Source organism: Atractosteus spatula, chromosome 18 (assembly GCF_055471065.1).
Source record: "Atractosteus spatula isolate fAtrSpa1 chromosome 18, fAtrSpa1.hap1, whole genome shotgun sequence".
NCBI lineage: Eukaryota > Metazoa > Chordata > Actinopteri > Semionotiformes > Lepisosteidae > Atractosteus > Atractosteus spatula.
In genome coordinates, this window is record NC_142723.1 from 8,685,981 (window position 1) to 8,713,354 (window position 27,374).

Below are 27,374 nucleotides of genomic sequence, written 5' to 3' on the forward strand. Positions count from 1 at the left end.
TTTTAATAAACAGGATACCATAATCATCTTTATTTTGTATGGCATGTTTAAAAGAAATCATCGCAAAGTGATGTTTCCATATTGTAAAGCACTTTGTGATGACTGCTATCAAAGGTATAAAATGTTTTTTTATAAAATATGTTTTCGGACCTGAAATAATACATTTTTACCCATTCTACTTGTGGTACGGTATGCTTTATTCTTTCAGTATTTTTCTTTCCTATTCTTGTTTTCCATATGCATACTGTAGATGTTGTTCCTCATGACAAATTATCTTCCAACATGAACAGCACAGCTACTAAACTAACTGCCCATCTGTTAAAAATACAAAAACAATTTGAGCAGCTGTGTGATGGATTTTGTATAAAATAATGACTTAAAATGCTGTGTTTAAATCTGACTAGAGGCAAAGAAAAAAATAATATATTCAGTATGAGTTAATTGACTTTAAGTACAAATTTGTAATTGGAGCAAAGTACTGATTTATGAACAGTAGTAGTCATATTTGTAACTGATTCATAAGAATGAGAAAACATTTAAACCCTGTATATGAACATAACAGTAACAAAGTAAAAAGTAACTTTGAATGGAGACTGTTTGCTCCATATAGCTATGATTATATTAATTGTATAAATATGTGTCATGCTAAGTACTGATTATCTTTTCTAAGAATTGATGTGGATCAGAATCCTCAGTATTGTCTGTCAAGGAAAAGTTAGTTTGATCACCACAAGCTCCAGTACCTTTCTTTAGGGAGGTTTCCATTCTGTCAATGTGAATTCTATCAGATAGGCACAACCCTTTAGAAGTTCCGCTGACCTGATCTCGTAACAATAGCCTGTTTGTTAGCATAGAAAGGATACAGTATTAGTTTACCACTCAGGTATCTGTGTGGGCTTTTATTGGATGCAGCAGATTCTCAGAACAACTGAGTCTTTGTTTTGAATATTTTGTTGAGAACATACATCATCTTTTTCTCCTGAATTATGGAGTTGTAAAACCTTTTGACCTCTTTGCCAATCATAGGAGAAATTTGAAATGGACTATTCAGGAGCAGGCATTATGCATAGTGGACCTTCTCATGGGTTTCAGTACACTAATGCTGGACATTGTGTTTTTGTGTTTTGCCATCTTTTGTGTATTTGGTGTCTTTTTATAAAGTCATGTGTAGATTACAGGATGTCAAATGAAGGTGTTACTGCAGCTTTGAAACAGAATTACATGCTATATGTGGTGAATGATTTTTAGTTCAGAACTATCACAGGATATTATTTTGTTGTAGATGGTGCTATCAAACAGGTTTTCAATTTTCTGTTTGCTTGGAAAGAACTGCAGTAAGGCTGGGCAGAAGAGGAGGCTAATGTTAAATGTCAGTGTTTACCGATGGCATGCTCTGTGCTCTTTCAGAAGTCTTGCATTCTCTTTGGAGAAAGATGGCTAAGATGCAAAGTGTGTCATTTTCACACTGGCTATTCAAAGTGTTAATAGAGGCTGTCATGGGACTGCTCATTTGTCACTTCTCATACATGTTTATCCTAAAACTGAAACACTAAAAGTGTGAGAACCACCTTTTCCTGTTTAAAAACACTTCTCAAATTATTGTATCCCCTGCTAGCCCCCCCTGGCTCTATCTTAATTATTTGCTGCTTCCAAGACAGAAAAATAACATTCACAAACTTGGTCCAAATTTTGTCCTGAACAGTGAGATTTATCTCTTCAATAATATTTAATAGATCGATTTTTACTTGCAGGTGATGTTAAATTCTATATAAATCTAAACATCTGAATTTTGACACAGCCCTGATAACTAATGAGGAAATCCCTGATCAGGTTCTAGGTAATCAAATGTACAGAGAGAAAACAGTAAAGGAAAACAGAAAATGAAGAATCTTTAGCTTAAAAGTTGGAGATCTTCCAGGTTTTTTCAAAATATGAGTATATTATATTACATAAAGATTTTTATGGATGTGCATCTCATGAATTTCATGTTATCTAATAATTTTCGTTTCTACTTTAAAAACTATAGACATCAGCGTTTCTACAGACTTCAAAATCTTAGTATGTAGAAATAATATCTACTATTTAGAAAAAGTAACTGTATAGAGAAACAGGCTTATTAAACATGCAAAGGCTCTCAGATGATAGAAGATCCTTGTTTATCCTCCCAGATTACAAGTTGTTTAGTAAAAGGAGGACAAACTGAGGACATATATATCAATATCTATAATATATTATCGAGCAGGCTGTTAAATAATATAGTGGCCTGTTCAGGGGTGAAAAATTATTATGGAATCTGCTAAAACAATTTTCCTGTTCTGTGGTGTTTCCAAACGTTTGAAGCATATGGAATTGATCCATCTCCCTGTACATAATATACACATTATTTGAACATATCTCTTTCCTAATGCATATGTTTTGATTAATTGATCGTTCACTCAAGTTATTAAGTCCATAACCACTAGATCATCTCATTAGTGGGGAAATGAGGGGATGAGGTGATTTAACCTGTTGGATATCAAACATGGTGACAATCAAATAATGCAGGACAGAGAAAGGAACCAATATTCTTATCAAGAAAATAATGCCTTTGTGCTATCAATATGTTGGAAGCTGAACTAAGTCAGTGACTACTGGATACTGACTGAAGTGTTCACAATCAACAGTTTCTAATAGGGCAAGATGTTACAGCCAATCAAATGATAGGTCACTCATTATCATGTTCCATCTTTATGATCATTTTTGCACTACCAATTCCACTGTCATATACACGCCAGGTTGCAACAACCTGTGCATCAGCAGGTCTACTGTGTGGAGGTTGCTAAAGAGTCATCTTTTGCAGTGTAGATGTCTACATATGGGTTCAGTTCTTACCAATGTTAATCAATGCATCAGAATAAGGTGGTGTGAGCAACACATGAAGTGGACTCGACAGTAGCCAAGCCAAGTTCTCTTAAGCAATAAATCACAGTTGTGTACATCACCCTGATAAAGATCTTCAAATTTGGCACATGGTCTTCAAATTTGGTCAGGGCAAGAGTGTCTACTTGCAGTGATTGATGGCATTGATCAAGTCCTGGAAGCTCATTTGCTGCCCTTTCTGAAAGGTTACCCTGGCATTACAACAATCTAGCAGGACATCATATGTCGTTTTCCTGTTTGTGTAATAACAGCTTTCTTGCAAGATGAAAAATGTGAAAGGTTACACAGTGAATGCCCTCCTCGCCAGGGCATCCACATTCAGGTTTGGAATTTGAACTCGTCATACTTGAATGAACTTGCATGGCATGAGCTATACGAAATAATCTAGAGCTCAGAGGCCATTGAACATGCACAGGTGTGTCCGGACTTTACAAGAGGAATGGAACAGAATCTCATAGTATGCACTATAGCTGTGCTTCTTGTGTTGCTTCCTACAGTGACCACACACATTTGCAGTCTGTGATTTTCACAGTTGACCCCCTATTAATCACTTGATTTGTTGTCATTGTAGTTAATTTACCTTGTCATTTCTGTTCAGTTAAATGTCAGTAAATGTGCCAAAAAAGATTTGGACTTTTTCCTGATCATGATTTTGTGAATATGTTTTAGTTTAAGTTTTATGTTTTTGATTTTCTGCATAGTTCCCTGCAAAGTGGAAGTGTACCAAGATCTAAGTGGCATCAAAATAGATATAGGGCCATGCTGCCATTAGTACTACAAACTATAAATTTCTTGTGAATAAATTGATTAACTGCAGATACCAGACCAACTGAAATACATATAGAGGACTATGACCTTTCTAAATTTAAATTTTACTATAAAATCTGCTAATGTGATGTACATTCATTACTATAAACTGTCTGTATTATAATACTGAACCAAACTTTAAAGGACTACACATTTTACAAACATAATATTAATTTCAGTATTGCTGTATATAATTTCCACCATGTACTTATTTTTAAATTTATTAAAGTTATTTTGCCATTTAATTTTTTAAATACTGCATAATTTTCTGTAATTGCAAATTGAAAGGAAATTACATTAGATTTGATTTGATTTAATTGTTTAACACTTTTGGTGGCACTCATTTCATGTTTTGCAAGTTCTCATGTTTAGATATTTTCTACTATATTCAATAGAAAATGTAGAAATATAAAAGACAGACTTGAATTAATTTAAGTTTAGTTAAATTAGTTAATTAGTTCAAGACTATATTTATGACTTTTATCTTCTGTTTTAATTTATTATGTATAACGTAACAGCTACAATAGATCACTGTTGTAAACCTCAGATTGGAACATGGACTCCTAGTTCATATACACTGATATTTTATTTTTGCATAAAACCAAGGCTCTATGCTGTTCCTCTTAAGTCACAGATAGAGCAAAGTCAAAGTTGATTGGCTGCAGACTTGCTGTTGGTTTGTGGTTGTTCTATAATCAGATCAGGCTGACAGAGCACATGGTAGGTACTTCCGGCAGCCTTACTCTCTGTGTTCCTTTGTCGCTGTGTTTATACAACCCGGTCATTACACAGAAGAGTTGTTTAGACTTTTATTCATTGTGTGCAATGGAAGATTTTGGAAGAGATATAGAAACACTTCAAACCATGTCTTCTTATTTTAAAGAATTCTTCTTAGCACTTGCACCCAGAATCTTTAATGAGATCTAATTAGGTGCAATTCACTTTATGTGATAAACTATATTTAATTTTGAGTTATGCTTTGTATTATGCAATGGTAGTGCTGCCTTGACTTGTTATCCTGTTGGATCTGTCACTATTCATTCACATTGCTATGCTTGGTTAAGCATGATTTGTTTTTGATTTTGATAGATTTTTAGATAATATTCTTCATTTGGTATAAAATAGCACTTAATATTTATATGTATCAGATGAATAGATGTTTTATTCTTATTCTTTCTTTGGAACTCTGATTCACTATGTCACACAGGATGCCATATTTGTGGGCTGCAAAATCTTTGCTGGCTAAGACAGGCCAACACATCTGTTAAAGAAATGAGGAACTAAAGACGGCTTCATTAGTCACTTATTCCAAAATAAGAGCAGATAACATCTTACCATGAGCCCTTGCAGCTGCATGGCAGGGCAAGTGAACACTTGCAAACCTGGCATAAATTGGACCTATTGTGGAGACAGGATTTTGTGGCAACCACTACACTCCTTTGTGACATGCACATTTAGGAATTAGCTACACAAAGCTCCTTTAAAATCTGCCTAAATTTACATGTATTTTTCATGTGTTACTAGAGAAAACGCTAAATTAAATCTAGTTAAAGAATACTGCAGACATAATTTCTTGTTTTTCCATCAATTTAATTGATATTTAAGATAGGCTGTGATTACTCAGATATAAATAATAATTAGTTGTTATTAAAACTGTTTTCTACTGCTTTTATGCATGCTTCTTCTGCTTATTGAATACTTTTTCTTCAAAGCCAGATGCATATGGAAATTAATTAAGTTAGATCATTGTACTATATGGCTCTGTATGAAAGTGTTAAAATGCTCAAGAGCAGTTTTATCTTATGAATGAAAAGGTGCTGGGATTACCACCTAATTGTGGTCTATTAGCTTTCTTTTCTACCTCAAAGGACACAGAGCATTCTTGAAATTAGTTAGTGCTCTCATTTCTTACACTGATGAGCTACAGTATTTATTTATTGTTACATAATTTGCACAAAAATCAGGGCTACTGCATGTAGTTTCACTTTTTTCTTTGAATTTAATTTAAGAAATTGATTTACACTTATTTTGCCACAGTATGCTATTTATGATGAGCTACAGTGTAGAAAAATGGTTATTGCACTAGACGTCTCCAAAAGGGTTAAGGATGGATATCCAATGTCGAGACACTGTTGCTGTACCCTTGAGCCAACTGAGCTTTATACCAAAAATTATATGTATATAAAATCGGATACTGAAACTAATAATCTGTTTCGGTGGTCTGTGAATTGCTTTAGATGTAAAATAGATTTATCATAATGTCAATTTATCAATTTATTTTACTCTATCAGTGCTTTTTCACCTCCACTGGGAAAATACTGTTATTAAGGGCAAGAGTATGCATGATGAAACCAGAAATCTAACATGAAGCTTGAAATTTTGATCTTTGATTTGTCTGAAACATCATCTATTACTGTTTTTGCAATGCTAATGAAAACTGAGCTTGTACAAATAAAACATTTCTACATAAAGTTGCCTTATGTAAAACTCATGTTTTGCAATAGAATTTGACATATAGCAATATCAATGTAAAATTTGCAGATCATACCATAAGAAATTATTTTACTGAAAAAATATTTTGTAAAAGGAAGATTAATTCAATACAGATTTATGCTTAATGGCTACATGTAGACTGCCCAATAGGCTTCTTTTGGTAAAAATATTTGTCACAAAAAGTGAATCACAGGGCATGTTATTAATACAGTATGTTAGGTGAAATATTGTTTGAAATCTCGTGAAAAGTTAAAAACCCTTATTATGAAAAATGTTTTCACATCCAGATGAAAATAAATATTGAATCTTCAAAGTATTGTTCTCTTATCACATTGTAATTACTGTGTTGCATAAGGAATAAAAGGAGATGCCCAAACTTTTTTGTGGCTTCATCAAGGACATCATTAGCATGGTACCAAATATGATTAACAATGGCTATAACATCGCATACCACAAGACACTCAGCATACATAAATGTTTTTTACCAAAAAAAAATGTGCTGTAGATGCACATGAAGTAACAGCAGTGACAATTTGGTCTATTTGCTTAAATTTAACACTTGTTCTTTAAATGCAACTGTAAAATTTATTTTTTACCTCAGACCACCACATGTAGCTAAACAAACTCTTGTATGTTTGACAAAGGTGACGAACAGGTAAAATCCAATTTAAGGACCAGCATTGTGTCACCTTGTGAGAATTCCCCCACAGGGCTGTGTAAGGCCACAATTTCTGCATTGCACATCTTTAATCTTCAGTTTGGGATTTTTTTAATGTGCTTTTTTTCAGATTTTAGAGTTCCACCCTAGTGTGCAGGCTATATTTATAAATATACACCTCCTAAAGTGAGCAAGGGAGCCATGGTAGCTGAGACAGCAAGGCTGTCTAGCTCCTGACTGGAGGTCTTAGGTTCAATCTCAGGTACAGGCAAGCGATGTAGCTTGCTCTAATTCCTTCCAGACGGCTCCCAGGTCCACTCAGCCTGCTTTCCAAGTGAGTACCGGGGGCTTAATCTTTCCAGGGGTAATAGGCCCTATGTCCAGTGTCGGGTGGTCAAAGAAGGCCCTTGCCCCCCATTCCCCATGGGCCTTTATGGCCTGAAAAGGAACATACCTGAAGTGAGCAAGACTGCAGTTAACTAACAGCCATTCACAGCCAGGCTCTGAGGATGGAAAAAGGTGCACTTGTCTCCACATAATTAGCAAACTTCATCAGCTAGCATTCGATTTTTAAAGTTGGTAAAACAAGATAATGAAAGATGAAAGTCATATGCAAATGCCATTGTAGGAACTTGGGTGATATCAGATATCTTTTTATTTGCAAAGTTGCAATAAGTAAAAAAAACAAAGCAGGGACTGTGCCTGCAAAGGTGATGAACCACAAACTGTGGCTATGTACATCTTTGTAGGTGAGGTGTAGAATATGCAAAAGAGGCTTTTCTGCTCTTTCTGCTTTCTCTTTCTGCTCAGAGGCTGTTATTTGTTGATTTTTTCTGACATATGATACATGTATGAATTGACTCTCCTAATAAAATCTGCCTATACACATAATTTTTCACATTCACAAGCTGTAAAGTTCATTGAAAAAAAATAGAATCATTAAGAATGTTTTTTTTATCTTACTCATACTATGTTTACATTTTTCCATGTGTGTAGTTAATGGGGAAAAGTAGAACCTCTCATTTATGTGTAGTTTAATGCCAGTAAGTGACAGGACTACTTTTTAAATCAAATAACCTTACCAATAACAACATTGAGTATTTGCATGAACTATGAAGACTCATATTTGAGTTTAGTTTTATATTTTGTTTTTCTGTGTAACATGCTATATTTTTTAATCTTCAGAATGTGGTTGGAATACCACTTAAAGTGGAGTAACACTTCTAGTCTAACTCTGCAACAGCTAGGAAGATTGAAACGCAAATATAGGAAATAAATTTTCCCAGTTGTCAAGGGACAATGCTTTTTTACAAAAAGTCTCTACTGTACTTGTGATAAAGCATGCATGTGCAGTTGCCTGTGGTTTACCTTTTAACGTCATGTGGAGGAGTGCTTGCTCTGGTGTTTCCTGCTCATGTTTTTAATTTCACCCAGATTTGAAACAAAAAAGACGTTCATCACTTGGGGATGCCAGAACATTTGCTAGGTTGTTAACTGTTGCCGTGACATTGTTGTCCCCCACTCAGCTTGCTTTTTTTCCCTTTTTTCCTTACTTCCCCTAATGTGATTTAAGGTCAAGTATTTTTGTGCAGGTCCCCCTAGAAAAAAAAGGTTTCTGATATTGATTGCAGTATCATAGACAGTTCAAGTTTAAAACCTAGATTTCTACTGGATTCACCCCATCCCTTGACGGTGTTCTGCTCACCACCAGTGGGAGTGGGGGTGGGGGGTCTCTTCTGCGCATATGCTGCTTACTGGCAGAGATAGATGTGGTGGAGGGTTGGGTTTACGCACATCCGCTTCCCCTCTGCAGACTTCACACTCACATCCAGGAGGCCTGCTCACACTCTCAGCTGGCAGGGGAGTGTTAATCAGATCCAGGAGACTCCTGGATGATTTTGAAATCCTGGTGTATCTGATATCAGACATGGCCAGTTTTAAAACGGCTTATTATATTGACAAAGAATAAAGGGAATACAACAAATACTGTCATTTATTTGTCTTCAGATTGAAGGTTATAAGTTAAAAACAGGCCCTGACTAGCTTTCTAAACTGGGGAACTAAGCATGATATTATCCCTACCCTGTGATCAAGGAACAACTGTTGAGGTGCTTAAGCAGCAGATATAAGGTTGCCTTCTGTATTTTCTGGGTACATTATTTCCTTTTAGAAAATATATTGTCTTCAGAGAAAGATGTACAGTGTGCTGTTTAGTTGTATTTGACTTTGGCAAATAAGATAAGAATACAGATTGTTCAGTTAAATTTGGAACAAAATATGTTTTTAATTTATTATTTTTATTAATTGGAATTAAATGAGAAAATCTTTAATTCAGGTGCAAATACTGAATAATAAAATGAAGTTCGTCAGCCAGTGTTAAGAGATGTGGTATTTTAAGATCCAGTTGAAACAGACATATCGTGAAATATTAATACAATAAAGATCAGTGTGTTGCTGCAGCAAATATAAGGTAATTTATTTTTCCAGTAGGTTGCGAAGGTGCCAGAGGATGGAGAGTGGGTGCACAGAGACAGTGAAGGAAGATGAAGAGGCATTGTGGGAAAATGTGGAGAACAATCGTTATATCCTTGCTCGCTATATCAGCCCCAACAAGTTAACCCCCTACCTGCGCCAGTGCAAAGTCATCGATGAGCAGGATGAAGATGAGGTGCTGCACTCGCACATGCTGGTGTCCAAAATCAACCGGACAGGTAAAGTATCAGATATTGCCATGTGATCCATCTATCACTCTCAGTGGCCTGTTGGTGTGCTCTGAGAATCTGCAGAGAAATTCACTATCAGAGACAGAACAGGCCAGTTTAGTGTATTCCTTTTGAAACTGGTACCCCAAACATGCACGCTCTAGAAATTATACACTACAACCAAAAATGCATGGGAAAGGAAGAAAACAATGTTTTGTTTCTAGAATTTATATTTTTGTATGTAAGCATTGCATTAAATTGTTTGTTTTTTTGTAAATTTTTTTGAATTTGCTCATAACTTGTCTAGAATAATTGCTATGCCCAGTATTGCAAATAGCATTAGCACAGTAAGATTCATAGTGATTAATCTGGTCATATTGTACTGGTGTGTAAAGTGTGCTTTAGTAGAGAACTGATTAAAAAGGCAAACAAACATCTAAATTAAAATGTTTAACCTTTTGTGAAGTATGGTGTTGGCTTCAATTGAGCCTGTTTTCCTGATGTAAGCGCTGTAGCAGCCACAAATAGTTACAAACAACAATAGCATGCTTCCCTGCAATTTTTAAGCTTGGGGCAGTTTCCAGAAGAGCCTGGAAGATCCATTTTGTTTGGTTTTGACCACTTGGGTTTCAACTCCATCCTTATTTAAGTCTGTGGGACTTATGAAATTGAATTATGGAATTAATGGCTTCTGAATGTTCATACATAACTTAACAGTAATAATTTACATGACTACTTCCATAACATCCTAGAACAGGTGTCAGGACCATTCCAAGCAATAGCAGACATTCTTTTAAAAACATCAGTTCTACCATGCACAAGGCATTATGAGGCCTTAGAGTAAAACTTCTCTACTTTTTTTATTTTACTAGACAACAAATGGAACAAAAATTAACTTCCCTTCCTCATGTGTGTCCTCCATCACTGCCATCACTGAGTATGTCTAACCAAGGGCAGTTACTAACTGCAACACAAGAGCATTCTACTCTGAAACAGGGAAACAAAGCAAAGAAACAAAGCTGTGTTATTAAACAGAACATTGTAGAAACATTTGTGTTTTATAAAAACCATTAATAAACACCATTTCCTCCATATGCCACCCTGCCCCCTTCCAAAGTTTACTTTTACAGGGGAACATGAGTACAGACTTTACACAAACAGACAAATAGTCCTCTATGTTATAGGCAAGTAGTTCACAAACTTTTTGGACCAAGTACCAGCCCTGATCAAACCAGAGCATCCAAGTACCACCTACAAGTCATCTTCTCATAGGAACCCCAGAAAATCTCAATGACCAACATGAGTGCGCGTGTGTGCACACACTCACACATATAATAAATATAATAATAATAAACTTTATTTGATATAGCGCCTTTAAAGGTGGCTTCTCAAAGCGCTTTACAGAATGACAAAAGGAACAACAACAATTAAAAATAAACAATAAAAAAGCACCATTACAGTGAGAGTGGTGAGCCTGTGTAGTCGAACAAAGCAGATGGGAATTCATTGGTCGAGCCTTGATACAATTCACAACAGAGTCTAACAGATTTTAAATCATCAGGCATTTTCTTGACGGCCAAGGCCTCACGGTGGATGCTGCAGTTCATATCTGGAGCAACCTCTCTAATTCATGCGACTACATCGCTGTGTTGGCTTGTCATTGCTCTAGCACTGTCTGTACAAACAGTTCATTCAGAAGCTGAAATATGTGCTCTACTCTTAACGTGCTCTATCAGCGTACTTTTTACATCATCCGCCATATCAATAATTCTGTGAGTGACTGTGTCTTTTGGAGGGGGCAGCAGGTCAAGCTGTTCAGCAGCTTTCTCTCCACACATACTGTAATATGTGGCAGCTCTTTTGGTAAACAAAGTTCTTCACAAGTAGTGTAGGGTTAGTTAAAATAAGTTTTTATTTCATGCGCATGGGAGAGAAACACAGAGACACTTGGTGTATTTTTCTCATATTAACCTAGAACAGTTCTTAAATATTATTCTGTTATCTATCACGCTTTCCTGTGCTCACAAGATTCCCAGCGTTCGTAGTACACATTTCTATGCTTTCCTGTGCTTACAACATTGGCATTGTTCCAAAATCACGCACATTCTCCTACCTCCCTATTTGCTGGAGATATATTTTTTTAAATACAATTGGTCACTTACTTTGTAGCACGCATTCCTATAGAATGGTATAGAATTACACTGTAGCTCTTGTGTCCACTCAAGTATTAGCGCGTGCTGTATTGTAGTACATAGGCTGCGTATTCGACACAAACTAATTTTATTAAAATAGAAAATATGAAAACCCATCCCAATTTTTCAGTGCACACAATAATGTTCCAGGGTCATATGGCATACCGCCTGGCGGCGCTCCGCATACCACAACTGGTATGCGTACCACAGTTTGAGAACCACTGTTCTGAACACTTTTGGATAGTGCGGTAGAAGCCAGGCACACATATATCTTCTCCTTTGTTCACTTTGCTAGCAAGTGAATGGTCCTCTCTGGAAGGGACAGTTGTCTCACCTCAGCTTGACACAGGGGTTATCCTGCTGTGTATCTTCTGGTTGCTGGTCCATGCGCTCAAATCCTTTGTATCTTTGGTTTTTATGGACATCTGTCAGCGAATAATTCTTGATTCAGTTTAGGTGGTGAATCGTGGGATTTTCCCATGACTTGTCCATCTTTGTGCTGCATCATTCCTTCAGATCGAATTATGTAACCAAATGGAATCCCCTCCCTTAAATGATCCTGTACTTGTAACATGTAACTACTGTCACATGGCAGATGGTCCTAAGTGATAGAAAAAAATATCTCATTGCCTGCAGCTCTTCCTTTTCTGTGTGGGGTAATTCGCTTTGTGTTGCTCTGGTGTTTTTGGTGTTCCTGTACACCTGCATGTAAAGACATCCATTTTCTTTCTTATAATCAGGCTTGCTTACCACAGAAATGGCACTATTGAAAGGCTTGCACGGTGCAAACTGGCACCCCCTGCATACTCTGATGGGTTGTGCGACCACATTTGCCATCTACAATGGGTCACTACTGGCTGCCTTCAGCAGTTGCAGTTCCATTTCCATCTAGGCTACAATCCAACATTGTAGGGAATAATGTCTCACTCGAGTGGAATAATATATAGTTTTGCTATGACATGACAGCTTTTTAGGTCCCCCATGGCCATATGCTTCACGAGCAGCACCTGTTTACTTGCCACCATCGGTCACCTCTATGTAGCGTGTAGTGTGTGTTCCTTTTGAATCACAAAGTCACAAACTGATGATGTCCGCTACCCAGGACTCATGGGCTATCTCCACAAGACCATTTCATACTTTGAGCTTCCTCCTCCCGCATACCAGAGCATATTCCCTTGTAAACATTTGTACACTAGTGATGGCTGCTGTCACGGATGTCAGAAGGGACGAACCGTGGAATGGCAGAAGAGTGGAAAAAGACCCTATGTGTAGCGGCGTGATGTGGGTTAGCAGTTCAGGAGTCTTGTAGAAACCAATGCCCTCAGGCAGCGGACGTGGGGCGACCTGGTGCTAGGCGGGTCTCAGGACATCCGAACGTCAGTGCTGAGCAAAGGGGAATGAGTGACCCGGAAATATATAGCTCCAGAGAGAGACACCCCAAGGAGAGCAAAGCACAGGAAACTAGGGGACAACGGGACAGGAAACGGGACAGAGTGGGAGCGCCCTCTGGCTGCAGAGGGCATGACAGCTGCGACCTCTACTGGGTAGCCTCAATTACCTATATGTAAATAATTCTGACTTTCAAACCAGGGTCTATCATTGTATAATCATAATAATATTGCCACGTTGTCCTGGTTCCTTCCATTGTGAGTTTGCTTAAATTACTTGAACATTTGGTGTTCATGGTGATGCTGCTACGAGCATTATCTTGAATTATCATAGCTGGGTTTTGACCTACAAAACTGACTACAAACCTTTTCCTTTTCTCTTTTGGTTCCTTTCCTCCTAAGAAGTATGATTCTCAGGGTACTTCTGAGGGTTTTTAAAATGACAATTGCATGTTTCATGGCCTTTCTTCCCACACTTCCAAAATCCTTTCAGATATTGTAGTTGATATTACTTTAGTTTTGGTTCTGAGCTTAGAGCTTTCAAACACTAGTAGTAGTGATTCTGGGATCTTCAGTATTTCTGAGGTGAGAGCTCCAGACTGTATAGTAGATCCTGGTATATAATGTTTGCTGGCTACTGTTAGAAAGACTCAAGATCTAAAGCTGCACATAGGGTCTGGTGCTGCTTCTGTCATCAGGCAGATGCAAACTGGTCTCCTTCTTCTAAAATGTTAGGATTTGGTATAAACGGACAAAGGTGTTTGATGCTCTTAGCCAGCTCCAGTTGCAATAATTCATCCCAGAAGGAACCAATACTGCACTTCAAGCACTTCAATATCTAGCGGTCTATCTTCAATATCTATCCATCTGGTGACCATTCCTGCACAAACACAGCAAAAAGCTATTTGTGTTGTGTTGTATTATACCTAAGAAGGGACATATAATCATATCTTTTCCAAACAGGCTGTTCTTTGTTATCAGCCATCTTGTGTGTCCTTCAGTTCTTTTGAATCATATTTCAAATACCAGCTTATACGTGGGTGTTTTTTCTTGCTCAGTTAAGATTGAGATGAAGACATGACAGACAAAGACTGGAAGAAAATGTAAAAACTTTATTAGCTGTGCAAAGGGATAATCAGAAACTGGTAAGGATAATGAATAAAATAGCCAAGCTTTAAATAATCTCTTTAGGATATAGATTCTGGCCACATACAGTACTTTGCCTAACCACCAAGGATGCTGGGTTTTTACCTTGGCTTCCCTCAAGATGTTATTGCTTATTTAAGAGCTGTAGCTAGTGCAAATGGCCTCATTATTGCACCATCCCAATAGCTTCTATTTATGAGCTTGAGCCATCATCCAAAGGTATCCTTCAGATTGGTTCCACCTTCAGGGGTTCTGGCTTTTAAGCCTGTGGGACATAGTGTACATAATTATTTACATAATGCCTTCCTGGAAGTTCTTACTGTACATAACAACTAACATACGGTACCACTAACAAGTTCCATAACAAAACAGCAAAACAGTCTAATGCAGAAAAGCTACAAAATAAAGCTCAACATTCCAATGAAACCAAAAAAGGGTATTTTTCTGTAGCAACTGAACCTCTGAACCCATGATATGTAGATTCTTCTGGGTGAATGACATTTATCTTTATCTATACATCCAGAAAATGGTTATCTGTGGTTAGTTAATTAATTAAATAATTAATACAACTGTGAATACAATTAAAATTTAACTGTTCAGGATGATTCCCCATCTCTCTTTGCCTGGTTAATACTATATAAGTATACTTTACATAGGTATGCCATTTAAAAAATAATATTTGTGTTATCAGTATTCAAAAACAAAACATACATACAAAGAGGATAAATTAAATAACATATTCAGTATGTAGTGAAAATAAGTTATTATGAGTGCATTTGTTGAGACAACTAAATTGAAAAAGACAAATATCCCTACATACAGTACTGCGAATATTTTAAAACTAAAGTATACTGAAATAAGTATAATAATAAGAATAAGAATAATTGTAAGATTGGAAGTAAAGACTATAGATTTTTTTGGAGGTCCAAAAGTTTATATAGCAAAAAAGATTGATATGCTGTTATTAATTTAATTGCACCTGCTCCTTTAATTTCTTTGACTTAAATGAAAGCCAGTTAAACAAAAAATGACTTATTTTCTCTAGATATACTTTAGATTTATTTTATCTTGTGACAGAACAGTATTTTTATAGGGCAGTTCTGATGTTTAATAGTGTATATACACATCTACAAAGTTATACTTTTCAGTGAAACACACATGAAGATTGCAAAACATGTTATTGTCTGGTATACCAAATTTGTCATAACATTCATTTCTAAGTAACAATTTAAAATGGAAATTTTAAAATCTCAAACACCATTGCATCTTTGAATCTTCTCACTGAAGGAAAATGTTAAAAGGATGAAAAATGTTACATGGTATGTGTTTGCTTTGATTCAGGATTTAAATTTATAGGGTGTTGTGATGAATGTTGAATTTGTCAGAATGTTTTTATATATTTTGTAAACAAAAGTTTTTGTTTAAGGATAGAGAACTGCTGTGCACCGCTTACATGTGCTCAATTGGAGGTTATGCATCTTTAAATGGTGCACTGTTTCCTGCTTGTACACTGGTTCCTGATCCATGTGCATATCTCCTTGATTTTCTATAGCTTTAATTTGATATTAAATCTGAGAAATTGCTCCTGTGTTCTTCATATTCTATGGCACAATTTTGGTGAAAGAGTAATAAATCAGAGTTAAAACTTGGACAATTAAACAAATATTTATTAACAACAATTATAAACAACACAAAATGTTACTTTACCTAAACTAGGTGCACTGTAACACATACACACAAGTCTATAGACCAGTATTCTAGCCCTGTAACTTGAAAATTAATGCCCTGTAACTATAAATTATCTTAAAGAGGTCACAAAGAGAAAGGCCTGTGTCATAATAAAATTTTGGATGGAAATCAATATCCATTTTCTAAAAATGTAACACCAGCCTAGAGAAAACATTTTTAATCTGAGGATTCCACAATACAAGAAATCACAATTTCCTAATATAAAATATGACAGCAAGCACTTTCTCTCTGTTTCTCTGTGTTCCTGCCCTTGTTTCTTCCTTCTTATTTTTGTAGGCTGTCTTTGTCATCTATTCTGTGTTATATATGCCTGTTTAATGCTCCAATGATTTACCATGAACTTAATTGATCAGAGTAAGCAACCCTGTAAACATCTGTGTTTACCTGTCACTACCTAGCTCAAAACCTAATGTCCTGTTTGCTTGTTTGTAGAATACCATTTCTCTCTAAATACATGTTGGTTGTCTCTTATAATTTAGCTAGGATTTCATTTACAGAACAGACAGGTCTATTGTTTCCTGGTTCAGTTATGTTCCCATTTGTTTATGATTGGGGGTATATTTGCAATTCTCCAGTCTGTGTATTGCTCCCATTATTAATTAACAACTGAACTATTCTAGCTAAGAGTTTATGAATAACATCTCCCACTCCTTAAGTATGCCTGGAAAAGGTGATTTATTTAAGTTGTCTTAAGTCCTTTAGAACCTCTGTTCCCAGTTATGCTAAAATTACTGAATACTGATGGAGTTTGTGGGTGGCAACCTTTCAGAAGTGGCATGCCAGGAGTTAGCTCATGCCTTGTTTTTATGGATTTTTGCATGCCATTGATGATCCTTGCCCATTATCCTTGCTTTCCTTTGCTGAGTTTAATTGTGAACTGGCTAAGGGGGTGGGGGGTGGGGTTGGGGAACTGACTTTATGTGTTATGTGAAAATACATGTTTAAAGAGGTATGTTGATCCAAATGCTGAAAAATCCCAATTCTCAATATTTTAAACATTAGTGCTTTGAAATCTCTGTGTATTTGCCTTATAAAATTGGCATCTGAAACATTGTGTCTCAAAAATAAATAGGTGTTTAAATGATAAAGTGACAATTTGTGAAAAAAAAATTAAAATTGCTTTTAATAAAATGCAAGACGTTTGACATCTCTTAGTGGTGTTGTTAAGATACTGTTGAAGTACCAAAAATAAAGATTGAACGAATATTGAACTTCAAGCTAACTTAACTGTGGTGCATTTCAAAATCTTCAACACCCATCCACCAAAATACTGAAAAATCCATGTCACTGGTATCAAAGCCGTCAGGTTTAATCAGAAAAGAAAACATCAGGCCAAAACACTGGAAATCCTGAAATCTGACAGAAAATCCTGATGCCAATTCTTGCATGTGTACTCCAAAGTTCGAGTTCATTCATGTGTAGTATGTAGTATGTTGTAAAGAGTCAAGCATGTTGTTTTTATTGTTTTTTTAACTTGTTTTTTTTATGGCTTATTTGACTTTTATTGCACATGCTGTTAAAAATCCCATTACGCCCCAATAATGGCATGTGTGCCATAGGTTCCAACCCCTGTTCTGTAACATATGGTGTATTATTGACATCTTCTATTATCATTATCCTAGCGAATTTACAGTACTACTTCTTTATCATTTCCTGTTATTATTTTTCTGTTATTTCATTCTTTACTTTTACTTTTGCAGTTCATACCTGATGAAGGCTTGACAGCAAAAGCTTTGTGCTTCCTCTTTATTCTTTTCAGCATGGAATTAACCTTTACTTATTCCATTTTCTATTACTATTATTTATTAGCTTTTATCTATTTAGACATTGAGCTTGAATGGGAAGTATTCAGAAGTATACAGAAGTATCTCGGCAAAAGATTATTTTAGAGTTTTCTTAGACTACTGTTTGGCTTTGTAAAGCGATGACCGGTAGAGTAAGCCATTATGAGAGCCATATTAACATAATAAAAAGGTAATCCTAACAATCTGTTTGCAAGTATCTTTCTTAGCTACCACTCAAAAAAGAGAATACAAAATGGACACTAATGTAAAATTCTTCACCAAGATGTGCACTTGAATGTCAATGTGAATATCTCATATAAATATCATATATACTATATTAGAATACTAATTACAAATACTATATCCATTCTCTGAAACTAGAGTGATTTCTAAAAAAAAGTATTCGTTTTAGCTACAATACTAATGGTGTTAAGGTCAATGATAAATAAAGTCACCAAATATCATTTGGAGGATTTTTTTCCTACACTCAGCAAATTTACGTGCACTCATCATTACCCTAGTAAGAATGTACTGAATATGTTGAATGTTTTGAATAGTGTAATTGAACACTTATGTTTACTATAAACCCTCACATTATATTTAGGACCAATAAAAATTGTTTTTCTTTAAAGGCCGGCTATTGGATATATTGCACACCAAGGGTCAGCGGGGCTATGTGGTGTTTCTGGAAAGCCTGGAGTTTTACTATCCTGACCTTTACAGACTGGTTACTGGGAAGGAACCCACTCGCAGATTTTCTACTATTGTTGGTAAGCTATTTAACACAAACCTCCCTTCAGCAAGGAAAATTTACAAAAATAGCATTACATGCTGATGTTCAGAAAGAAGTGAAGGTCAGTCACTTGGGTTTGGCCAACAGTTATGTTGACCTTGTGGTTTCATGTAGTCTAGATTAAATGTTACGCTCCATCACGTAACGCCTACTAAACGACACTACACTTAGTAAGTCTAGTCAGGGTTGTCCAAACCTGGTCCTGGAGAGCCCCAGTCCAGCATTTTTATAGGTAACCATTAAGTAATCAATTTCTAAAGACCAGTTACAATTGATCAATGGTCAATTAAGCAAGTAATGTGTTCAGTTAAGTAATTTAGAGATTATTTTGAAAAAAACTTTATTACCCCTCTGTCCTCACTGGCAAGAGTTTCATTCTTTAAACAAATTGCTTGCTTAATAGGTCAAAGGCTTAAACTTTTTGTTTCTAAATTTAAATAATAAATTAATGTGACCTATAGGAATACCTGGACTGGAGTTCTCCAGGACCAGGGATGGAGTCCTCCAGTCTAGGTATTGTAAAGTGTTAAAATGGCACAATCAGTTTGCCATCTGAGGGAATTTTCTCATGCAACAAACACCAGCTCACAATACACTTCACAATTCACAATACACTCCTGACACTGCCAACTTAGTTTTTTGTGGTTTTAAGTCTCAGACTCTTTGAGACTACCCATCAGTGTGCAGATGGTATGGCATAAGGCATAAAATGAGAGAACTAGGTCTTTGTAGGTCAGAAGAAGAACTTTAAAAGCCGTCATATAATTAACTGTACTATTTTCAGTGGAGGAAGGTCATGAGGGGCTGACACAGTTCCTCATGAACGAAGTGATCAAACTTCAGCAGCAGGCCAAGGCCAAGGATGTGCAGCGTGTGGAAATCTTAGGAAAGCACCAGACTCTGGAAGATGAGCACAAGAAACTGCGTCTAGTCAATCAAGAGCTGCTCACCTTCCAGGAGCGCTACAACAAGATGAAAGAGGAGAGGAATAACTGCATGGACGAGCTCATGAAAGTCAAGGATGACAATTACAACCTGGCTATGCGCTATGCCCAACTCAGTGAGGAGAAGAACATGGCTGTCATGAGGAGCCGTGACCTCCAGCTTGAGGTGAGGTTTGTGCTTCTTCCTGTTGATTCCTGACTCCTCAGTGAGTTGGATAACTAAAGCTCAGGAGTGCCTGCAAATTATCAAGGCTGTGCTTGAGAAAAACAGTAGAACACCAAGATGATTATTCTTAAATTAATACATTTTCAGAATTAGTTTCTCATGCTGTTTCATTGAAAAGCGTTCTTTTATTAAATGACAAATTCTTCTCCTGACATTTTATTGGCTTTACTGTCGGGCTGTTGTTCCTTTTTTCGCTTTGGAACATTATACAGATAATATAAATAGACAATTTACAGTATATATACAGTATATCAGTGTATATGAGAGCATCTCAAACTGCAGCAATTCCAGTGAACTCAATTGCAGTAAGTACTTCATTGCAACCAGTTTTTCAGTTCCTAAATTGTTAACTAGTTGGATTAATATAGCAGTTTATCCTCTTGTTATAATAAAGTACTGCAACAGAGTGAATTGAAAGGGCAGCAGTGCAGCGCTTTAAGAAAACCTGGACTATGCTGTATTTAGTATAGGGAAGGTGGGGGGGAAAGGTCTATATGGAAGGGAACTATTTGGTATAAGTCACGCAATAATTAATGGCCAAATTTTTTAGTATCAATCTTACCTTTGACTAACCCTGCATTATACGGAGCTATTTAATATTACTTTTGCTTGCTTCACATAGAAAAACACTTTTTGTAGACACACAGGCCATAGTAATCAATAATTGTACTAAGCTAATTACCAAGAAGCATGATTAATTCAGTACCTGTATGAAAATATGCAGTTTAAATTATGATTGGGAGTATAGAATAATTGTGCACTATCTTACTGTATGTCATTCATAGAATGAAAAGAGTGCTGAAAATGTCTATGAGTTAATTGGCTTATTTTAAATACTCAACAGAAATATTTAAATGAAAGTAAATTTCACAGTTGCCACAGACTATTCATTTCCAAATTATAAGAAGATAAGTATACATAAACTTTTTTTAATGAATAGACTATTTTTTATGCAGGAAACATTTGACTAATTACACAATTGACTGGCTGATGAGATTCTGAATATTTAATTTCCAGGATTTCTTAAAATGAAAAATATATGCCAAGACAGCTTTTCATCACTCTTCTGTGGATGTAAGCTAAATTTATTTTACATTATCTTTTACTTTCCTGTGGTGGAACTGTGCTCCACTAGCCCCAGAAAATGAACTGCCCCTGATCACTGTCATTTAGTTTATGATATTTAGTTTGATTCAGCTAGGAGTCAAAGTGTATAATGTTATTTTTCCAGGATGTTCATGCAGTAAAATGCAAAGTCTGTACCTGCCATTAACAAAGGCTGGCAAATTGTTTTAATTTCAGATTGACCAGTTAAAGCACAAGCTGAACAAGGTGGAAGAGGAGTGTAAGCTAGAAAGGAAGCAGTCACTGAAGCTAAAGAATGACATTGAGAATCGACCTCGCAAAGAGCAGGTCCTGGAGCTGGAGAGGGAGAATGAGGTGCTGAAGATGAAGGTTCAGGAGCTGCAGTCCATTCTACAGGTATTCAGTCTGTGTCAGTGCAGAAAGGCACATTGAAAAGCATAGTCCCTGAAAGCAAGAACCCAAAATCATGCATTGTGACCATTTAAAATTGGTATGTTGCCTTTTAATACTAACAGATTTTTCTGGGTAGATGCCTGTAGCTGCGGAAGCAGTTGTAAAATGCTAAGCAGCTGTTTTTTCAGCCAGAAAACAAACTTTGAAGGAATAAGAAGACAAGATGATGAAAACGTAACCTCAATTCAGATATAGGACTTACCAGATATAGGAGAGATGAGCTAAAAGTTAAGGTAATGAGGTGATTTAACCTGCTGAAAGTCATGTCTGGTAAGAACTGAGAAAAAAACAAAAAGAAAGTAACCTCAGATGAACTCTCCAACAGGGGAGCCAAGTCCTTTTTAGTAATGAAGATGTGGAGAATTATTGTTGGGTGCAACAGTTCAGGTGATGAGGAAGTCCAAATACGATGGTCCAGGCAGGAATGTCTAGATGATTGATAGCAAATGGATTGCACAGTGCTACATTCATGAAGTCCTACATCATGAGACCCATCGAATATGTGTGTAGTGAACTAGGATGACATGTTCATTGACCAGTAAAAGAACTCAGAGGTCAGTGAACAGGCACATACTTGTCCATGATTAACAAGATGAATGGAATAGAATCCCACAAGACACCTGGTTCAAAGCATGAGCCATAGTTACACAGCTTGTTTTACTTCCAACAGTAGTCATGCACACCGATAGCCTGTGACATTCAGTGTAACCCCCTGTTGATCAACCCTGTACACGATAAATGTTAATTAAGATAATTAATTTATCTTTGTCATTTCTGTTGAATAAAAGGTCAGTGCCCCTTACTGTATACTTAAAAGATTTGATCACTTTCCTCACAATGAATTTTGTTAATTTGTTCCAGTTGTATGCGAGAAGTTTCTATGTGTTATCAGTATTCATTCCTGATTCATTATTATAACAGAAGTTGAACTGAAAGCTATTTTTGCTGCTTGTTTGCTACTTTGATGTATGTTTACCAGATTAGTTCCAGTTCAGCAGCTACAGATAAAGCTGTGATGTTCATGGATTTACAGCAGCTTCAAAGTTGCAATTGTTTTTTAAATCAACTAACTATATCTATACATTTCAGTGAAAATATGGAATGTACAAATAACAATGAAGTGTATAGACCTTCAGCTTCTATCTCTTCACATTTATTGAGTCAATAATGGTGATATTCATACATTTTTTTAAAATATTTTTTAAATATTGTGATATTTTTATTTTGCATTACTTGGTGTGGATATTTGTCATACACTCCACAGTGAAAATATCAGTAGGAAATTGCTTTCTTCATTTAGAAATCTTACTCTCTGGTACATTGTGTGTTTTTATGGAGTTTCTTAGGCTCTAGGTCAAACAAGGCTTAAAGACAGTTGAAGACAAACACTAAACATTAACCTAACTCTTTGTTTTTATCTATTTTTCCCAATAGCCTGGAAAGCAGGTCTTGCCAGACTCAGAGAAGGCTATACTGGATATCCTAGAGCATGACAGGCAGGAGGCTCTGGAGGATCGACAGGAACTTGTTAACAGGCTGTATAACCTACATGAAGAAGTACGCCAGGCGGAAGAGCTTAGGGACAAGGTGAGAATGCATATAGGTACACTTTCTGAGCTCTGTCATAAGGACACTCACCATGTATGGTTACACTGTGGAGCATTTGTATTTAGAGGTGAAACAAGTGAGTACGTGATTTGAGGATGACACAGTTAAAGTACATGTTCTAATTGTTGAACACAGAGGAAAAAATTATATCTAAATTGTTTTTGGACTTGATTGAAACTACAATAATAGAACATAGAACAAGCTTTGAAAGCAAAGATCCCAGAGGAAGGAGGGGTTTTGTTTATTTTTGTTTGGGTTTTATGCTTGTTCATAATTCTTTAATAATCTCTTTTAGTTTTGTGTTTTTCTCAAATTTAATTAAAATAAACTAAAAAATCATCTTTGCTTCTGAAACATTCATTATGAAGATTTTTCTCCATGTTGTCATCATATTTGTTTTGCTTCCTCAGGCTTTTTTTCTCCTAAAAGCCAACAAGAGACTTTCACATAGTATATAGACAGTCAAATATAGTCACATTTTCAAGTAAAGTTACTGTAGCAGCATTGCAGTAGATTATTGCTTTTTTATTGATCTGTGAAGTACAGGTGGTTTTTGCAATCCTAAATAAACAAGTTTACTAAATACTGTTGAGTGAACTCAATAGTACCTTTATGGCTACTAGGAATGCTAAGGACTTAAAGGAATACAGTATATTCCAATTTTATTAATACAATAATAAAATATGCAAAAAATGCCAAGATAGGGTATAAATATACAGTATATGAATCACTCTGCCATGCTAAATTTGGCTGATCACTCATTTAGGGATGTACAGTATATCAGTATATCAGAACAGAGTTAAAATATGCTGACTGTTATAATTTTATCCAACCTCATAATTTAGTAAGTCTCATATAATAACTTCAACAATCATGTGGTCGAAAGAAAAGTAAATATTAAGTTACTTTCTTAAATTTTTTGTAATAAAATTATAATTCTCAAGTACTTCAAGTAGGTAGCTGCGTCAGCATGCGTAGGCTGCAAAGGAACAAGTAAAGGTTTATTCCATGCTGAAAAGGGAAGAAAGGAAACACAATGTTTCGGCAATGATGTTGTGTTTCCTTTTTTCTCTTTTCTGCATGGTATAAACCTTTACTTGTTCCTTAATAATTCTCAAGTGTGATTATGTAAAAAATTGAATTTATACTGATCCAAAGAATGTTTGGCCAGGCTGTTCTGATGAGATTTTTTTAAAGTCCCACAGGGAGAAATATGGTGGATTTAGTCGCAGCATCCAGTCCTTGTTTGTGTCAGAGTTGATCCTGACACTAAGCCTAAGGTGGACAAGCTGGTGCAGTAGAAAAAAGAGAGAGTTCCACCTTACATTGATGTTGGCTTTCCTGAAATGTCAGAATAAGGAAAATTGTGCAAGTCAAGACTTAAATGGGGAAAAACTGAGAAAGACTGCTCACCTGTATTTTGTAGCTGCTTATACTGATTATTCACTGATATTCAATGGTATCGACTGAAGTTCCACAGTATTACTTCATTGATCAGGCAAAACTACAATTTGGATCTTGCCACAAAACTTTTATTTTGGTAGAGGAAGTCTTGGGCAGAATTCTGTTTTGCATATGGTCTCTCGGCCAAACAGATGCTTTCAGCTAGGTCAGGTCAGTTGTAAGTTCGATAGTGCTGGTTGCATTCACATTAATTTTTCTTGCTCTCAAATGGTCAGGGGTCTTGAAGAATTTGTTGAATTTGTTGGGCAAATCCTTTTATGTTGTGTTGTTATGAGTGACAATTGGTCATGTTGTCATCAGATGTAGGGTTCATGTGGCACGTTCCTCATTGACTTATAAATGGCCCTGATGTGGAATTCTAACAGGTTCTCTCTATCTGTGGTTCAAACCCAGGTGTATCTCCCTCTTGAAGTTGCAGACTAAGAAGCATCACTGTGGGCAGTGCATTACAGGAAATATCATGAGGAATCCATAATGTCAATATTCCATCTCCATAGTCAATCTAAAGTCTTACCTATGTTACAACTCGTTTGTGTTTTACAATATTCCTGCAGTACTTGGAAGAAAAAGAGGATCTGGAGCTGAAATGTTCCACACTGGTAAAGGACTGCGAAATGTACAAGAACCGCATGAATACCATCATGATCCAACTGGAAGAGGTGGAGAGGGAGCGGGATCAGGTCTGCTTTTGGATTATCGTAAATGGGAGATTTTAGTGATTTGGCTCACCTGTGAAATACACAGATACTGTGAGGATGAATTCAGAAAATTATTTCAAGTAGGTAGCTGCGTCAACATGTGTAGGATGCAAAGGAACACAACGGCTATAGAGCTTTCATCAGAGGTGAGAGAGAGAGGAAAATTGACAGCTGATAAAGCATGGGAGAACAAAAGCCGGGAGTGGAGAGGGGGTGGGAGCAGGAGAGAAGCAGAGTCGACTCTCAGGTGGTGTGAAGTCGAGAGAGCGAGAGAGGTGAACAGAGGTGTAAAGTCAAAAGCTGCAAATGAATAGGGAGGAATAGAAGGAAATGAGTCTGTTGTTCAGAGAAGGGAGAAGGTGTGATCCTAGTTTCAGGATAATTTTGGTTTCAGGTGTCTTTCTGCAATAGGAGTTCTGAAAACCCTCTTTGGGAATGCAGACGGAGAGATCAGTATGGGAAATGGGAAACCATGGGCTTGGAGAGATCTTTGATCCTTACAGCCCTGACATGTTCCCTAAAGCGGTCTCCCAGTCTCCTTCCTGTTTCACCAATGTAGATAGCTGGGCAGACAATTATACGTTTTCAAAAGCCATGCTTGATAGGAAAAACATGTAGGTTCTAACCATAATAAGTATGAGGTTGCCAAAGAGTCAAACACATTAAGTATTCCTGAAAAATGCCGGAGAGTTCTCATATAAGCTTAAAAACTGAATGTTATGTACAAAATCTCTGCTTTTGCTGAACCCCTTCGTGTTCCTCAGAAATATCACAAGATATTTTTTTGGATAGGTGGTCTCAGATCTTTTCAATGTTTTCAATCTAGCAATGCTACTGTATATAGCAAGTAAGCATAGAAAATACTGTCCAGGTGTTTTGGAACTGGTTAAGGCGCAGACCATATTTGAACATACCTTGATAAACAGCTTAGGTCATGAGTGTCCTTTAGAGGAATCTATAAATATAGCAGTGATTGATAGGAAACTATCCATTCATCACCTCATCTGGTTTTTCCATTGTGATATTTAGTTTTTTAATAGTGTGTCTAAAAGTTTCCATTATCCTCAGCTATGTGTCCTGACTCACTGAATACTAGAGCACCATAATAAATCAATAAATGTTTTAGAATCTGCTTCCATGTCCCACTAAAATGTAGAATTTGATCCTTCTGATCACTAAGATTGCCAAATGTGAAACTGTGTTCCATAAAAGTCTTAACTGATGCATTTGCAATTTGAGAAAAAAAATAGACTTTTTGGAGTTTTATGGAATAGAAACTAACATAAAAGTATTTTCCTGGGAGAAGTAGCCTAATATTTTTTTTTGTTTGCCTTTGGAATCTCAGGCCTTCCGTGCCCGTGATGAAGCCCAGAACCAGTTCTCTCAGTGCCTCATTGATAAAGACAAGTACAGGAAGCAGATCCGTGAACTGGAGGAGAAGAGTGATGAGCTGCATATTGAGATTGTGCGGAAGGAGGCCAGAATCGTCAACCTAGAGTCTAAACTCCGACGCCTTTACAAGGATGCCAATTGCTTGGATCAGGTTAGCAAGAATAAAGGAGTATACTGTGGTCTAAGATTTTCACTTTTTAATATCATGTAATTTAATTTCAGTCTTAAAATGCCTATACCTGTATACTCATCCAATATATTTATAAATAAGCAGAATCAGTTCCAAAACTTCTGCTTGAAGGCAACAGTTCCTAAAAGCTACACTATTCCCATTAAAATACATGTAGAAGCCTCTGATTCTTACCAGGTTCTCATAACTGGACATAAAATACATGAGCTTAGGAGCTTAGGTGTATGTGATGTATTTGAATATTTGCAAAGTATATGTTACAGCATTTTTTATGCAAGCTGCTATAGTATGTTTAAATGTATTATGAAGCAGTCATGTGAAAAAATACAATTTGCATGATCTCTATAGTACACATGAACAATAAATGACATGATCTAAAAAAAAATTCTTACTAAATAAAAATTGTTTATTACTTAGTTAATACATTTTGTGCAGTCAAAGACAGAGCAAAATCCATAAGATCAAAGCATCAAACTGTCTGGTGATATTGATACCATGCATTCATAGTGCACATTTAAAATGTTCAAATTCATCAATAAACATTCATTTTGAATTTTGCATTAAAAAAATGTTCTGCACCTTATTTAGTATAATACATTGACGATAACAAAAATACATATGTAAACGTATTGCTCTCTTTAACAAGGTCTTGTAAGTAAAGTGCTCATTTAGCAAGGGATGA

At 36.2% G+C, this 27,374-nt stretch overlaps 1 protein-coding gene across 2 annotated transcripts in view; it reads left to right on the forward strand.

The window, feature by feature from the left end:
• Positions 1 to 27,374, forward strand: part of card11 (caspase recruitment domain family, member 11) — a 59,355-nt gene that overhangs the window by 11,846 nt on the left and 20,135 nt on the right. Inside the window, exons 2-8 of one of the 2 annotated variants that reach the window (XM_088936753.1) lie at positions 9,365 to 9,588; positions 18,471 to 18,608; positions 19,416 to 19,741; positions 21,104 to 21,283; positions 22,775 to 22,927; positions 24,967 to 25,092; positions 26,456 to 26,653. In XM_088936753.1, coding sequence (XP_088792879.1) covers positions 9,365 to 9,588; positions 18,471 to 18,608; positions 19,416 to 19,741; positions 21,104 to 21,283; positions 22,775 to 22,927; positions 24,967 to 25,092; positions 26,456 to 26,653 — 1,345 coding nt within the window. The remainder of the gene's footprint in view (positions 1 to 9,364; positions 9,589 to 18,470; positions 18,609 to 19,415; positions 19,742 to 21,103; positions 21,284 to 22,774; positions 22,928 to 24,966; positions 25,093 to 26,455; positions 26,654 to 27,374) is intronic. The other variant, XM_088936754.1, reaches the window with a different exon arrangement.